The 14,873-nt window shown below is 41.4% G+C and overlaps 1 protein-coding gene across 1 annotated transcript; it reads right to left on the minus strand.

Annotated features, from left to right (window-relative positions):
- Positions 1-487: 487 nt before the first annotated feature.
- Positions 488-14,603, minus strand: rfc1 (replication factor C (activator 1) 1). The gene is made up of 23 exons (XM_023292680.3): positions 14,464-14,603; positions 12,885-13,034; positions 12,714-12,789; positions 11,947-12,063; positions 11,521-11,813; positions 10,842-10,916; positions 10,353-10,430; positions 9,909-10,271; positions 9,650-9,763; positions 9,369-9,548; positions 8,945-9,049; positions 6,991-7,417; positions 6,795-6,910; positions 6,540-6,654; positions 5,958-6,046; positions 5,514-5,651; positions 4,695-4,790; positions 3,950-4,203; positions 3,701-3,818; positions 3,334-3,479; positions 3,033-3,246; positions 1,159-1,344; positions 488-1,043 (listed from the first exon to the last, which is right to left on the minus strand). Exons 1-23 carry the CDS (start codon positions 14,464-14,466, stop codon positions 942-944), a joined length of 3,555 nt encoding a protein of 1,184 aa, XP_023148448.2. The 5' UTR covers positions 14,467-14,603; the 3' UTR covers positions 488-941.
- Positions 14,604-14,873: the final 270 nt, after the last annotated feature.

Raw genomic sequence — 14,873 nt, forward strand, 5'->3', positions numbered from 1 at the left:
CTGACCTTGAATTTCAACATGAAAATTTCAAATTTTGAGAAATGTCACAAAAGTAGAAAAAGTTTTCTTTCCTCCAATAACACTGTAGGGTTGAAAGTTCGAATTTCTAACTATTTCAATGAGTGCCCTTTACAGTGGCTGAATGTGGTGATTGGACCAAACATTTCTCTGTGACCATTGACTTTTAACTTCTTTGTGTACTTTTTGTAATGTGCTTTTATTATGACCCATTGTCCTATGTTTCACTGATATGTTTTTTTTTCCCTGCCTGGTGATTGTGGATGTACCTTAGCATTGTTACTATCATCTGGCACATTTACGCCTATTGCTGTCTAAATAGACAATCATTAATGTGCATTGTCCCAATCAAATAAATAAATTTGGTCATCAGCGTTTATGGTCTACGTTTAGGCCAAGTATGAATAAAATCTGAAAATAACTTTCTTGTAAAGCTCTCTTTTCATTTGGAAAAAAACAAACAATAACCACCAGTCATGAGCAATGTATTTCTCTATTAATCCTCATGAAACGTTTTACAAAATTGCAATTTACAGGAAATGATAATCTGTGCTAACCGTAGAGTGAAAGCAAAAGGCATTTCTGTATTGTAGCAAAGAGTTACCAGTCTTCTAAGTCAGTCACATTATTTACATCCTCAACATGTGGACCACAAACTGAATGAACGATACTCCTGATAAGACGTCGTACAACAGCGGACAGACATGATGGCAGGCACAACTATCTGATAATATGCATCATTTGTTCAGTATGGAGATGTGACAGAAGGTTAATTTAAAAAACCCAACAAAACAGATGCTTCTAAATCAGTGTTAGTTGAGTGTTTAGATGAGTTACCTGCTGAGATTAAGACTGGTTTCACTACTTTCTGATGTAAGTGCAGAGAGAATTGCAACAGTTTGTTTTCCTCATCGGGTAATCGATCATTTCTTCACTTTGCCTTTCCCTTTGCCCTTTCCTTTCCCCTTCCCAGAATCTTCTTTCTTTTCCTTATTTGACTCCTTTGTGGTTTTGGCCTTCTTTTGCTGCAGAGGAACATGTGGGACGTGGAGATGTGAGAAATAAACAGAGAACATGTTGACAACATTCTTAGCATGGATGAAACCTGTTTGCACGTTATCACAGTTTAAACTCCCTTACTTTGATCATAGCATCAGTTTTGAGGCCTTCCCCTTCGTCCTCAGATTCTTGGACATCGTGGCCCATGTCCTCTCCTCCTAACTCTGACTCTCCCCCGCCACCTCGACGGCCTTTCTTCACAGCTTGCAGCGAGTACGGCGTCAAGTGAACCTCTTTGTTGTACGTCCGCGTGAAAGCCGCCTTCACCTGGAAAGAGACCGACAGCACAGGTGTCAAAACTCACTATGTTTGGATGTCAATACGACAACAAACCAAAAGTAATTAAGCTGCCATACTCAGTTTGTTTATATTAACGGTGGTTCACATGACTACAAGTGTGGCAGAGAGCTATCACTTTACTCTGAAGCTCTGCAGACTTTAGCTTCTTTCCCATCTCTGCATTACTGCTGTCATCAGTAACAGGCATTAAAAAAATACTGTCTGCCATCTGCCCAGTATCAAATGACAAAGTTAGCAGCTGGCCAGTGAACAAACTGAAGCATTTAGTTATTAAAGAGCCACATATGTCCCTCAGGAAAACAGAGCTAAAAGGAGACTGAACATTAGATTAGCATTCATCATTACTACGTCCCATAAACACAGCACATGCTTTTTCCTTACACCACTTCTTCTGCTTCCTTTCTATATTTAACTTTCTTTATATATTTCTGTGGATATTTACTCCACCAAGGAATGCGGCGGAGTTCAGATGTTTGTCTGTCCGTCTGTTATTCTGTCTGTTGGCAACATTACTCAAAAACGGACGAACAGATTTGGATGAAATTTTCAGGGAAGGTCAGAAATGACACAAGGATCACCTCATTAGATTTTGGCAGTGATGCAGCTTATAGACTGGATCCACGGATTTGTTAAGGATTTCCGTATCATTGCGAGTGATGATAGATAGATGGTAGTACAGCGTCACTGTAACTATGACAACCAGTGAACTCTACATCAGCTTCCTGCTGACGATCACATGATTGAGATTCTACTACAAATCCACTGCTGCGGGCTTATCAGGACTTATTGGTTGGAAACGATAGAAGGAACAATTAATTAAATTGTGGAGGTGTTTCTGAGTCCCATCAATTCCCGCCACCTGCTACATATTTAGGTCATGTGATCCGGTATCCATGTATAACGTACACATGCATAACACATGTCCGTGCTCAGTGCAAGGTTGTTTTGTTTGTGGCTACATCTGTATTAAATGTCCACATTCTATGTTGCTGTGATTTCTGATCATCAATAAATAATAAAAAATGCTGCATTTCTACAACAACATGTTTCATTTCTGACAATGCCATATGGGGGAATGAACTGCCTTGGCGGAGTACTGCGTTCTCTGAGTGCTTTTCTTGTTTATACTGTTTTTCTGTACATACATTTTTGCACTGTTCTTGTGTATTCATATTTGTTACCTTAGTATATATGAGAAGACGCGAGTAACGAGCGTCTCTGATTTAAAATATTCTGTAAATAGATTAATCCTGGCACTAGCTAGAGACAAAACAAACTAAGGATGTCAGTATGATAACTTGTGTATTGCTGCATATGACAATTAAGCCTTTGAATCGGGCGTACAGAAAGATAACCATATTGAGCTAAGAGGCAATTAACATGTCAGTGTTGCATTTACAGCTTGTTGTGATATCTCGTTCATTGCCAAAAAAGATTCAATAAATTAAATTCATTAAACAATGTGTGCACTCAACACTTGTAGGTGTAAGTGAGTAAATACATAAAACATATTGATGCTAACAAATGGTGTTAAGTGCTGTCAGCCAGCTGCAACTGCCTAAAGTAGCAGTGGTAGATTTCCTTAAATGTCCCTTGCAACCACTTCTTCCAATCAAACCCACAAACAAAACGACACCCTCCTGCCTCCTGCTGACCTTGGAGTCCAGTTTGGAGTAAGGGTCGGGCTGCTTGTCCCAGACGCTGATCTCCATGATGCTGTCCACGTCCTCCTTGATGAGCTGGTAATCGTCCAGCAGCTGCACAGCCTGACTGGCTCCCTCCACTCCGTGTTTCTGTAGTGGACTTAGAAGCGCCTGTCGCAGGTAGTGCAGGTAGTCCAGGTTCACCGCCTGTCTGCTGCTCAGCGTCCTGCAGGAGACAAAAAAATAAAACAGTCCGATTCTCAAGGGAGAGTTTGTGTTTGTAAATGTGTAAATAGGTAATAAAAAAACTCACTTTAAGCTCATGTGTGAGGCCAGCTCCTGTACGATGCGGGAATGCTTACTGGTGGAGGAGTTTTTCCCGAGCCAGCTGGGGAAGACTGGAAACTGAGCCATGTAGCCTCTCATGAGCTCGCCTGGTAACACACTGGCATAGATAGCCTACAAACACACAGAAAAACACGCTTATAAACCTCCCTGCCCCATGAGAATGTGTGTCAGAGTATATTAGGTTTTAGCCTGAACTAGCCTGTTTGAAAGCATTTTGAAGTGGTAGTACTGCATCATCAGCACATGTACCTCACACTGTAAATCAATGCTTACATCAGAGGACGGTTGTACAAAATCCACTTTGTTTTGTGTATTGTGTGTGTGTGTCTTACCTGGGTGGGCAGCAGTGACCAGTTTTGCCCTGAGCGGATCCGTCTGTCCACCAGATCGCCGTCAGAGATGGAGTCTGCTGTCTTACTGAGCAACACCAGGTGGGCCTTCATATCACCACTGTGAGAAAAAAAACACACAAGCAAGACCATATAGAACATCAGTTGGACATTTTGGGAGATGTACTTATTTGTTCTCTTGCCGATACTCTTGAGCGATAGTCACGAGGCGGAACAGCGAGCTTCTCTCACCCGGCAGCAGCTGGTCGAACATATGGGTAGTTCTCCTGGATGAACAGTGGTGCCAGTGAGTAGTCGTGGAAAAAGAGGTCGGACTTGTCGATGAGGCTCATGCGGGCCGTCTCTTCCCTGGAGCTGAACACCTTCCTGCACACGTCAAACGGTCCCAGCTTCATGTCCTTGCGGGCGCTGGCCGCATCAGACCTGCACTGGTCGTACGTCATCACCTTGTCTTTGGCCGACCACATGCTCAGGTTGTGGATCACCTGGAGAGAAAAAAGGCAGCGCAGTGAGGAAGGAAACAGGGTGGACGGGAGGGTGGAATATAAAGCCATGATCAACAGTTTACTTCTTTGACTTCAATGGATCGATAGATAGATAGACTTTATTGTCTGCCCCAAACGGTGACAGAAATTCAACAATAAAACACAACACATATCAAAACACACTTAAGACACAAGCTCACAAAGTTCAGACGTCCAAAGGAAATGTTAAAAAGATACAGCAGCTGATAAAAAAAATTATATGTACTGTTCAGAGTCTTATTTCATTTTGTTCAGGGTGGTTACTGCAGTGGGAAAAAATGGTTTTTTTTAATAGATGTTTTTGTGGGTCAGTGCGACTGAGAGGGGTCCTGTGTGATCAGGGTGGCTTTCCTGATCACAGAGCAGTTATACAGTTCAGAGACATGAGTGTGGTGAACCAATTATTTTGTTGGCCTGATTAACAATACAGGAGAGTTTTAATCTGTGTTTACCTGACGAACATCCTGATTGGAGGCCAAAATAATTTCGTTCAGAGCTGGTGGCGGGATCTTGATTCCCTCCTTGAAAGCAATGGACATCATGGCTCCCTGGAAAATAAAACAAAAACAAATGAGAGAGAACAAAAATTAAATATTTACATTTAAAAGCTTCCAATCAAATATGTCATTGTAAGGTAGATAACAGACAAACAGCGGTTACAGTTGAATTGCTGCTGAGCAAAAGTGCCTACATTGAGGGGAATCCTGACAATATGAGTCTAACAGCTTCTTACAATTAAAAAATGAGAGAAGTTTTTGGAGAAACATCAGAAAGAATCCTTTGCTGGAGTTGTGTGTCGTGTCTGTGGCTAGCAGCCTGGTGCAGTTACACCATAATGAGACACAAACCTCTCCTGTACACAGGTCATGAACATGGCAGCATGCTGTTAGTACAACTGAACAGTAGGAACTTCACAAGCACCCAGCTGGTTACATTCAGTGTGCTTAGAAGCATCCCGTTCAACAAGCTAAGGTGCAGGACAACATGTGTTTATGTTTAAAAGTCAAACAAGAACAGAACAAAGAAGAAGTGATCAGGAAAGTTAATGTGGATTGTTGTGTGATATAAAGCAGCCTCCAGTGTGTGTTTTGTAAAATCACTCCTTAATCTGATTGGCTGTGAGATCTTCATTTATGTAGACAAACAGCAGAACATTAAATAATTATCAAAAGGAGCATTTTTAAAATTGCATGTTTGTCATGATCTATTATTTCATCAAGTCTGATCACTTTGACACAGCTGGCTATGCTGCATGTCACTGATGTTCGTACCTTGATCTGTTCCACCCGCGGTCTCTGGAAGCGCAGATCGAAGCAGTAGTTTGCCAATGACCTGATCTTCTGGTGGTTTCGGTCGTTGCACATGCAGATGATGGGAATCTTTGAATTTTTGATGAGGCCAATCATCTCCTACAAAAGGTCAAAGGCAGGTATTTAAATAAACATGACAGATGAGGCAATAACTACTGAATCAAAAGGTCAGCTGGAGAAGCCTGAATATCTGCCTGAGCTGCTTTTTGGTCTAAGAGCAGTATACAGTCTGATATCACACATGTTTTTTCTTCAGAAGGTTCAGAACAATCCAAGTATGGAACCTATGAATCAGTTATTTTTCCCCTGAACTTCCCTGTTTCCATTCTACTAGGCCAAACAGTCCTGGAACATCTTCAGAATATGACAATATGGTCAGGCTCTAAAAGAAATGTGTTTGTTTACCTGGATTCCTCCACGGTCCTCATTACCCGCCATGCCATCAATCTCATCCATGATCAGGACGTGTTTACTGCTCACTGTCTGAGACGTGCCTACAGAACACAGTCAATACATGCATAATTACTCCTCATCAGCAGGTTTAAAAACCAAAAAGTGATTCTGATATGCACAATAATTTAGGTACCTTGAGGCGTCATTCCAAATGTTAGAGCCATTTGAGTGAACTTATTTTTGTTAAACAACGATTCAGTCGGTCCTGTATGTGCTCCAACTTTGAGAAGTGACTTTTAACTTTAAATCATCTCAAAGCATGGGTGTCTAAGGCTAAAGAAGTCTTGCTGAAGTGTTGAGATATCTGTCTACTTTAACAATCAAACATTGCATCACAGAGACAAGGCACTCCAAATATAACAAGCTACATTTGTTCGCAAGACTTTCTTTGCTGCATCCTTCCCATTCATAACACTGTGTTTTGACATTGTATCTTGTCATTTTTATTCACTAGTGTCTACAGAGTTGATGTATTATGTGCAAGCAAGTAACAAACAGAAACAGCAAGACACAGAAAAATCAAAGAGGGATCACCTTTGTAGAAGTTCTCAATGCTGGTATTGTTCAGTGACTCTGCAACAACTTCCTTCAGGCTGTTTTTGCTGCGAGTACAGCTGGCGTTCATCTCCACGTAGCTGAATCCCAACTCCTAGAATCAGAAGGACATTAGAGCCAAATGTTCAAGTGTAAGAGTATTCATCCCAGCTGGGAGCGATGGCGCTAAATACACAGAAAATACTGCCCCGAATTCTGCCTGAAATATGTATGAGTGTGTGTTTTCAGACTGACCTCACAGACCAGTGCAGCTGTGGTGGTCTTCCCCACTCCTGGAGGTCCAGACAGCAGAGCAGCTTTGTGTCCTGATCCGTCATCTTTCCCTCCTCCGAACTTAGTAAACCGTGCCACTGGACAAAACACACGGTCTTCAGCACACATACGTCTGCAAAACATTCAGTGAAACTAAAGGGGCTGAGCTTTCCGCTACCTGCTGGCTTTCCCGCCTCCCCACCGTGGTGCCTGTGCCAGTTCTGCAGCCAGCGAAGCAGCTTGTTGGCGCAGCTCTGATCGCCCTGCTGGCCGATCACAGTCTTCAGAGAGCGTGGACGGTACTTGTCCACCCACAGCAAACTGCCGCCCTCTCCTGTCGTTGACGAAGATGATGGTCCTGGGGCTGAAGAAGAAGGAGAAGAGGAGGAAAGGCCCAGCTCCCTCCGGGCTGTGTGACCGGAGCCTCTTCCAGGTGTGGTGCTGCTGTCTTGAGTCCTGGCACCGTGACCTTGTGCCAGGCTGGTCTTTGAGGGGCTCGGGGTGTGAGGGGACCTGGAGTTGCCCTTGGAGGGAGAGATCTTCTGGGCTTTGGGGGTGCTCTTTGAAGTCTGGCTCGGGGGAGTCTTGGTCTTTGAGGCTTTGCTCTAATTGAAGGAAATAAAACATAATATTCATCTTTACATGAAATGAACAGGGGCTGCACAGTTGCATGATGGTTAGCACTTTTTCCTTGCAGCTACAAGATCCCCGTTTTGCGTCCCGGCCTTCCCGGGATCTTTCTGTGCGGAGTTTGCATGTTCTCCCTGTGCATGTGTGGGTTTTCTCCGGGTTCTCCGGGCTTCCTCCGTATTCAAAAAGTCTATAACATGTACTACTAGTCAAAAGTTTGGGGTCACTTAGAAATGTCTTTTTTTTGAAAGAAAGCAGTTTTATTTAACTGAAAATGACATTAAATTAATCAGAAATACAGTCTAGACATTGTTAATGTGGTAAATGACTATTAAAGCTGGAAACAGCTGATTTTTAATGAAATATCTCCATAGGGGTACAGAGGAACATTTCCAGCAACCATCACCTCCTGTGTTCTAATGCTACATTGTGTTAGCTAACGGTGTTGAAAGGCTGACTGATGATTAGAAAACCTTTGTGCAGTTATGTTAGCACATGAATAAAAGTGTGAGTTTTCGTGGAAAACATGAAATTGTCTGGGTGACCCCAGACTTTTGAATGGTAGTGTATATGGACCGTGGTGATGTTGTTTAGTCAAGTAGCATTAATACAGCTACAGTCAATAGTATATACAGGTGCAAAATGACCAAAATACATCCACTTTGTTAAACTGCTCATGTACATGGGTGCATGTGTTGGTTAGTGGTGTCGGAGCAGGGAGGTGCTCCCATCGGCCCGTCCCCTCTCTAATGAATTAATAAATCACATGCACTGGATACAATGAGCATGTTCTACCTGTGCAGCGTCAGTTTTCACCGGCTTCCTCCCACAGTCCAAAAACATGCTGAGGTTAATTTGTGATTCTAAATTGTCCCCAGGTGTGAATGCGAGTGGATTGTTTGTCTCTATGTGTAGCCCTGTGATAGACAGGTGACCTGTCCATGGTGTCCCCTGCCTTCTCCTTAAGTCGGCTGGGATAAATTCCAGCCCGCCCGCGACCCTAATTAGGATTAAGCTGTGTATAGATGATGGATGAAATGAACGGTAATGAAGTTCTGACAACAGATTCATCATTTTACCTTTTGCTTTTCAAAGCAAAATGGTTTGCTAGTTCAGTCTCTTAAATAGTCGTAAAAAAAGAAGAAATGAAATTCCAAAGCTTCATCCTAGCAGAAAGACATTGTCCGCATCAGCCTTGGCACTCTAAATGAGGAGCCCTCACGAGGAGGAAAATTATCTGCTAATATAATTTTGCAAGCTAGATAGCTAATTAGCATGTTGGTTTTATTATTTCAAACATCTTAGAAACATTCAAGCAAATGGCTCTGTTACAGGTCAGCTTGTTCATTATTCTGCAACACCACTGCAAACAAAACAAAAACTATCTTTATATACCAGCAAAAAGGAATGCTACTTGTGTTTTTGTGTCTTCTAGGTTCAAATTTTGCCTCTAAAACATGACATACTTTGTAAACTGCACTGGGACACATGTGAGTACAGACCTCAGCTTCTGCAGCGATCTCGTACTTTGACTTCTTCCCTGGTTTGGTTCTGATCAGCTCTAACAGACCATCTTCATCCAAGATCTTGGTGCCAAAACTCTCCGCCTGAGCAGTGCAAGAAACAAGACGATGAAACTTAACTATAAAAGCACGTTGTGTGACAGGACGATGAAGAAAAGAAGGAAGGAGAAAGGCATAAAAAAGGAAAATGCGTATTAAGTGTGACTGTTGCTACTTTTAGTATTGTGTGCCTTTATTTACTCATGTAAAACTCAAAAACTGTTCATGCTACATAAATTATTAGATACAAAAATATAATTCAGCCAATACATTAAGGCTAATACTTTTTTCTGCATCTAAGAAGTCATGCCAGTCAGCATAATGCTTCCCTAGCTCCGTTTCTAAAGGATGTCAGATTGGTCACCTTCTCGAGCTTGGAGACTCCGCTGTCTCTGCCCTGCACCAGGTAGGTGGTTTTCTTGCTGACGTTGCCCGTCACTTTTCCTCCGTAACGCTCAATGAGCGCTTTGGCATCATCTCTCTCCATTGATTCCATGACGCCCGTCAGCACAAACACACAGCCCTCCAAACAGTTTTCTGCTCCCTAAAAAACACCCCACAACATGATCATCAGAAATGCTAAAGAGAAGATAAACGATGACTTTTCTATCACCACAGCTGCAGATGATAGACAGTAAAGTTTACCTGTGGAACCTCCTTGGAGCCCAGAGCTCGTGGTCCGTCTCTGTTGAGGTAGTTCCTGTAAGCTGAAGTGTTGATCTTCTTTTTCTCTGCGTCATCGGGACTCGTACTTGTGCTCTGAGTTAGAGACAGATATGGACAATTAACTGTGCTTTTATTCACTTCTTGCTTGTGTTTCTTTGCAGCTCTTTTCAGATCAAATAAGGTTATTTATTGACAGATTATGTTCATTATGACCTGATAAGACATCTGCGTGGCTTACCTCAGGTTTCTTGGGAGACGTTTTAAGTGCGGTGGGTGTCGTTCCTGCTTTGGGTGTGAACTTCTTCTCTGATATCGATGAAGGAAGGGGCTCCTTTTTGGGAGAGAATTCCATTTTTATAGCCGAAGTGGGTGTTTTGCTAGTTGTTCCTTTGTCCTTCACCTGGTCCTTTTTCTTCATCATGGCCAGTTTGGAGCTGGTTTTGACGGGGGTTGTGTTCTTCTTGGGAGACAGACTGATCACATCCTCTGACACGCTTCCACTGGCCTTGGGCAGGCTGCTGGTGCTGCCAGCAGCAGAGTCTGTACTGCTCTTTTTGGGAGTTGCGGTTCGGCCTTGTTTTTCATCAGATCCTTTACGAGCCTGGATGAGGACACATAGAACATTATATTTAACAACCTGCCATCAAAAGCGAACAAGCCTTTTTATCACAGTGCTCATTACCTTCTTCGCCTGTGGCTCTTCGTCCAGCATGGCCAGTGTTCGGGCAAACTCCTCGTCCTCATGGACCTGTTTTTCCAGCTGAGTGAAGGCAGAGCGAGAAAAAAAAATAGAAAGATGAACACAGAAACCTTTGCATGGCATTTAAAACTCCTTCAACCTTTATTATTTGTGATGTTTTCACATTCAAGTATTCAAAATATTCCAAACAAGGACTTGTCACTTTGAAATTTAGGACTTCTTGAAAGAATTCTTGGTATTTTTGGTTTAGGTTTGAAAACAAAGTTAAAAAAATTTAAATCATCAAATGGCTTCACTAGTCCTGATAATCTATAGACAGTCACACTGGGCAAAGCAGTTTTAAAATCAACTGATCTGTTTCTAAAACATTACTACATACAGACCTACAATTAAATATCCTACAAACATAACTTTCTATCTACTGCTTATTTCAGCTCCAGTTACTTGACAAGCAGCTGACCATCAGCCTACCTCCATGTCCTCTTCCATCTGCAGCTGTCTGGCAATTTCCTCGTCACTTATCAGGTCATCTGTGTCTTGAGTTGGCTGAGGAGTAGATGAGTTTTCACAAAGTTAGTTTGCTGTGAAAGAAATGTTTATCTGGCCGGATAGAATGAGCTAAGACTGAAGGGTAAAGAGTTAAGTGGTAATACTCAGAAAGGATCTTGAAGAGAAGAAGACGAGGCCTGTCATGACTATTACATAATCGTCACAATCGTTTGCTTTGATCGTTAGAATAACTGGAGGTAAATGTTAGAAATGTCATATTTCAATCGTTACTTCCAATTCCCCTTCATCTATTATGGTTTAATGGTAATAAATTATCATCTTGAGGTAATGTATGATGTTTGTCTAACTTCTAAGATTCAGTTGCATTTCAGTGAACATCTATTGGCAGTTTTGTTGTGGATTTAGTTGCAAAGTCAAACAGCTGCGGTCACAGTTTGGTTTTAAGCCAAATCAAAAAGAAGACCTGTTTTTCTGCAGCAAAAACAGGTGGTAGTCAAACATGGCAATAGTATTCATCTAAAACTAACAGGCATTAAAGGAATAAAAAAAAGATTGTTAGATCAATATTTCCAGGACCGTTAATTGTCAGCTATAATTTCACGGTCTGACAGCCTTAGGAGAAGTAATCATCACTACTCACAGCCTTTCGTTTGGTGCTGGCTACCAGTTTCTTGTCCGAGCGTTGAATAGTCCCACTGCCGAAGTAGTCGAGCACCGAGGTGGGGGTCTGTTTGGGCTGAGGAGGTGGGGTTGACTTAGGGGTTACAGGCCCAGGAGGAGTTTTTCCCTGCGTGAAGGACGATTTGACAGGAGACTTTACTTCTTTGGCTACTGGACGAGCACTCTCGGCCTCTGGCTTCGTCCTCTTGGCAGTGCTGTTCTGCTTGGATTTGGAGACCGTCTTCAGTGACTGGAAGTTGTCGCTGTCCGAGTCTACAAACAAATACGGAAAAATCCAGTTAAAACAGACCTTTCTAAAATTAACAAAACACTGGAAAACTTCACTACTAAGGTAATTAATCACAGCTCAGGCATGAATGTTGGCATGATGACAATAAATCATCACCTGTTTCAGAGACATACTGCACAGGATCTTTTTTAGGAGGCGGCTCTGCCTTGCTGGTCTTCGGTTTGTCTTTGGGGGATTTCTTTGACTTCCTCACAGGCTCCTCGTCATCTGAGTCTGAACAAAAAGAAACACGAAGAGAAACAGCTACTGAAAAAATGCCCCCCATGTGCCTCTAAACAGTATTTCAAGAATCTGTTTCTTCTAAAAAAAAATGAATTCCTGGTCATGTCAAAGGTTATTTAACCTCTCTTCAGGGGTTTTTAAGGTATTTCAAGGATCCTCAAAAACTCTTATTTTCAAAGTTGCAAGTCTATCCTCCAATTTACACAAAGATTGTCACATTCTTACTAATTTTGTATTTGTTCGTGTTAATATCAGTTATTTAACATTTTCACACTCAAACATTTACATTTTCATGCCATACAAAATTAGCTAGCCTGTACCACATTTTCATTTTTATTTGGATTTAAAAAAAAAGAAATGCTAGACTTTAAACAATTTAAATCTGTTAGGATTCTAAAGACGTCCGAGTTCACTCAAACATCTCAGTGGTAAAGAAATGAAACAGCAATTCAGTCTGATTATGAGCCCAGACATACCTTAAAAACAGCCATTCTTAAACAGCGCACTGTATATCTTAAAGAATGCCTGAATAATAGTTTATTAAAAAAAAACAATGGTTTCACTTGAATGTAGTAACAGCAAAACAAAGAGACATAATGGTACAGGGAAATCATAATAGTACGGTACACATTTCTACTTACCTGATACTCTGACTGCATGCTTCTTTCGTTTTTTCTCACTATCTTTGCTTTGCTCTTCTGTTTTTGAGCTGTTGACCTAAACAATAAAAAAAATATACCCAGGTGAACAATGTGAGGAGGAACAAAGGACTCAGTAAAGGAGGAGGTCAGGAGATAACCTAATTTCCTTGCCTTTGTGGTCTCTTTCTTTTTCTTTTTCACCTCTTCATCTGAAGACAGAGGATTCTTCTTCTTCTTCTCATCTGGTTTGATGTTTCCATTTGAGGCTGGTTTCTGCACCGCAGGTTTGGCTAATGTCGGTACAAAGAACCGCCTGATGTCCTGTGCACACACAGATATATGTAAGTTAAATGCAAAATTGTGACAAGAAGCTGCTTTCCCTGCACACAAACTGCAGCTGTGAACTATTGTTCACAAACTGAATGCAAGTTGGTGCTTTTACAGTTCTAACATTTCATTCTCTGATCAGAGGCGCCGCCAAAGTGGGGGACAAGGGGGCTACAGCCACCCCAGATCTGATATGTCAAGTCCAATCACTGAAATTCTGATGTACAGATTTCAGTAAATACATTCCAGTGTCTGAGTGCAAATGAGATCAGAATTGATGACTGTAATAGTAACAACTACCAGGCAGTTTGTGCGTTTAGTTAACAGTTAACATGAGCTTAAGTTTAGTTTGTTGCTTCCAGATGTTGGTAGGAGTCTTTCCTCTGAGTATACTAACCACCTGCAGCACCAGAGAGCAACAAGATCCATGTCTCTATACACTATACCATGACACAGCTACTATGAAATCATCAGTTCACACAACTGAATCCTGAGTTCCATCACGGGTCACTAATATTTTACTGTGAAAGACTGATCCATTTACTAAAGTCGATAGTTTTTTTCCATCATATCAATTATTTCACTGGGAGACTCTGTCACCGCAAAATATTTGTAGTGACATTACATGTATGGATGTATTGTAGATCATGACCTCTCTAAACATTAAACCAAAAGACAGCATAGGGTAGCCTGGTAACAAAAAAAAACACATTCCATTGTATCATAACTGGCTGTAGTTTGGTAAATTATAATCACAAATGGACAGAATTTTCAATATTGTAATCACCCACAAAAAAAAACCTACAGATGTGCTGCCTATTAGGTGAACATTTTCCCTTGAAATTCCAGTCCGTGGTCACTCACATAACCAAAATATTGACTGCACCTGTGTTCATTTGTAGACATCATATAATTAGTAACATTGACTTTGAAATAACAGACCAAATGTGTGACTTCTTAATTCTCATACAAACATACTTCTCAACTAGCCTCCATACTGCTACAGCATAACAAAATTCTTGAAATTCAGGCATGACTTTTGGTTTTCCACCCTATGATTTTCAGTGGCTCCATCTTTCCACCATCATGAAACATTTCTGGAGGCGCCTCTGCCTCTGACTTCAATTACACAGAAAAGAAGCATCATCTCAACTTTGTTAACTGAGCAGCAGAAAAATGTCAGCTGCTACAGTATAACAAAGGATGATCACTCCGTGCTCCTCGCTAAATCTTTCCTCACTAACTTCAAATAAATGGTTGACAAGTTTATCCTCTTTAGCAGCAGCTAACAGCCAGTAGTGCGCACTTGCGTTTCAACAGCAGCGAGCAGATTTAACAGGATTATTTTCTCATTATTTAACCGCTTTGTTCGCGCATACAGCTTCCCGTAAGAGCGAATAAATAGTTGAAATGTGTAACATACCATCGCGAACAAAGATTTCTCGCAGTTTTGGGAAACGTTTGTTTTCAGAAAAGTAAGAAAAACCTTCAACTGCTCGGCGCGCGCGAAGCTGGATTCTGCGGTCGCCTGGAAATGACGTATCGGCAGCTGGTTGGCTTGCGTCACTGCGTCACTCAACGTGCGGTTTGTTTTTTTTTTAACCACAAAAATATCTACCAACTCCAGAACAAAGAAAGTCAGCTCAAACAAACAGGCATAAGACTGCTCGAACTCACATCTTAGTTTTAAATTTAAAGGCTATGAATTTAAATGTTTGTTGCTGTTGAAATTTTTAATGTCGATATTGTGTCGTCATTAATTTGGTCTGTATATGAGCCTGTAATGTACAGAAAAAGAGCAAAATTATCAAAAACTAAAGGAACAAGCGCATA

The sequence above is a fragment of the Amphiprion ocellaris genome, chromosome 4 (genome assembly GCF_022539595.1).
Source record: "Amphiprion ocellaris isolate individual 3 ecotype Okinawa chromosome 4, ASM2253959v1, whole genome shotgun sequence".
NCBI classification, from domain to species: Eukaryota; Metazoa; Chordata; class Actinopteri; family Pomacentridae; genus Amphiprion; species Amphiprion ocellaris.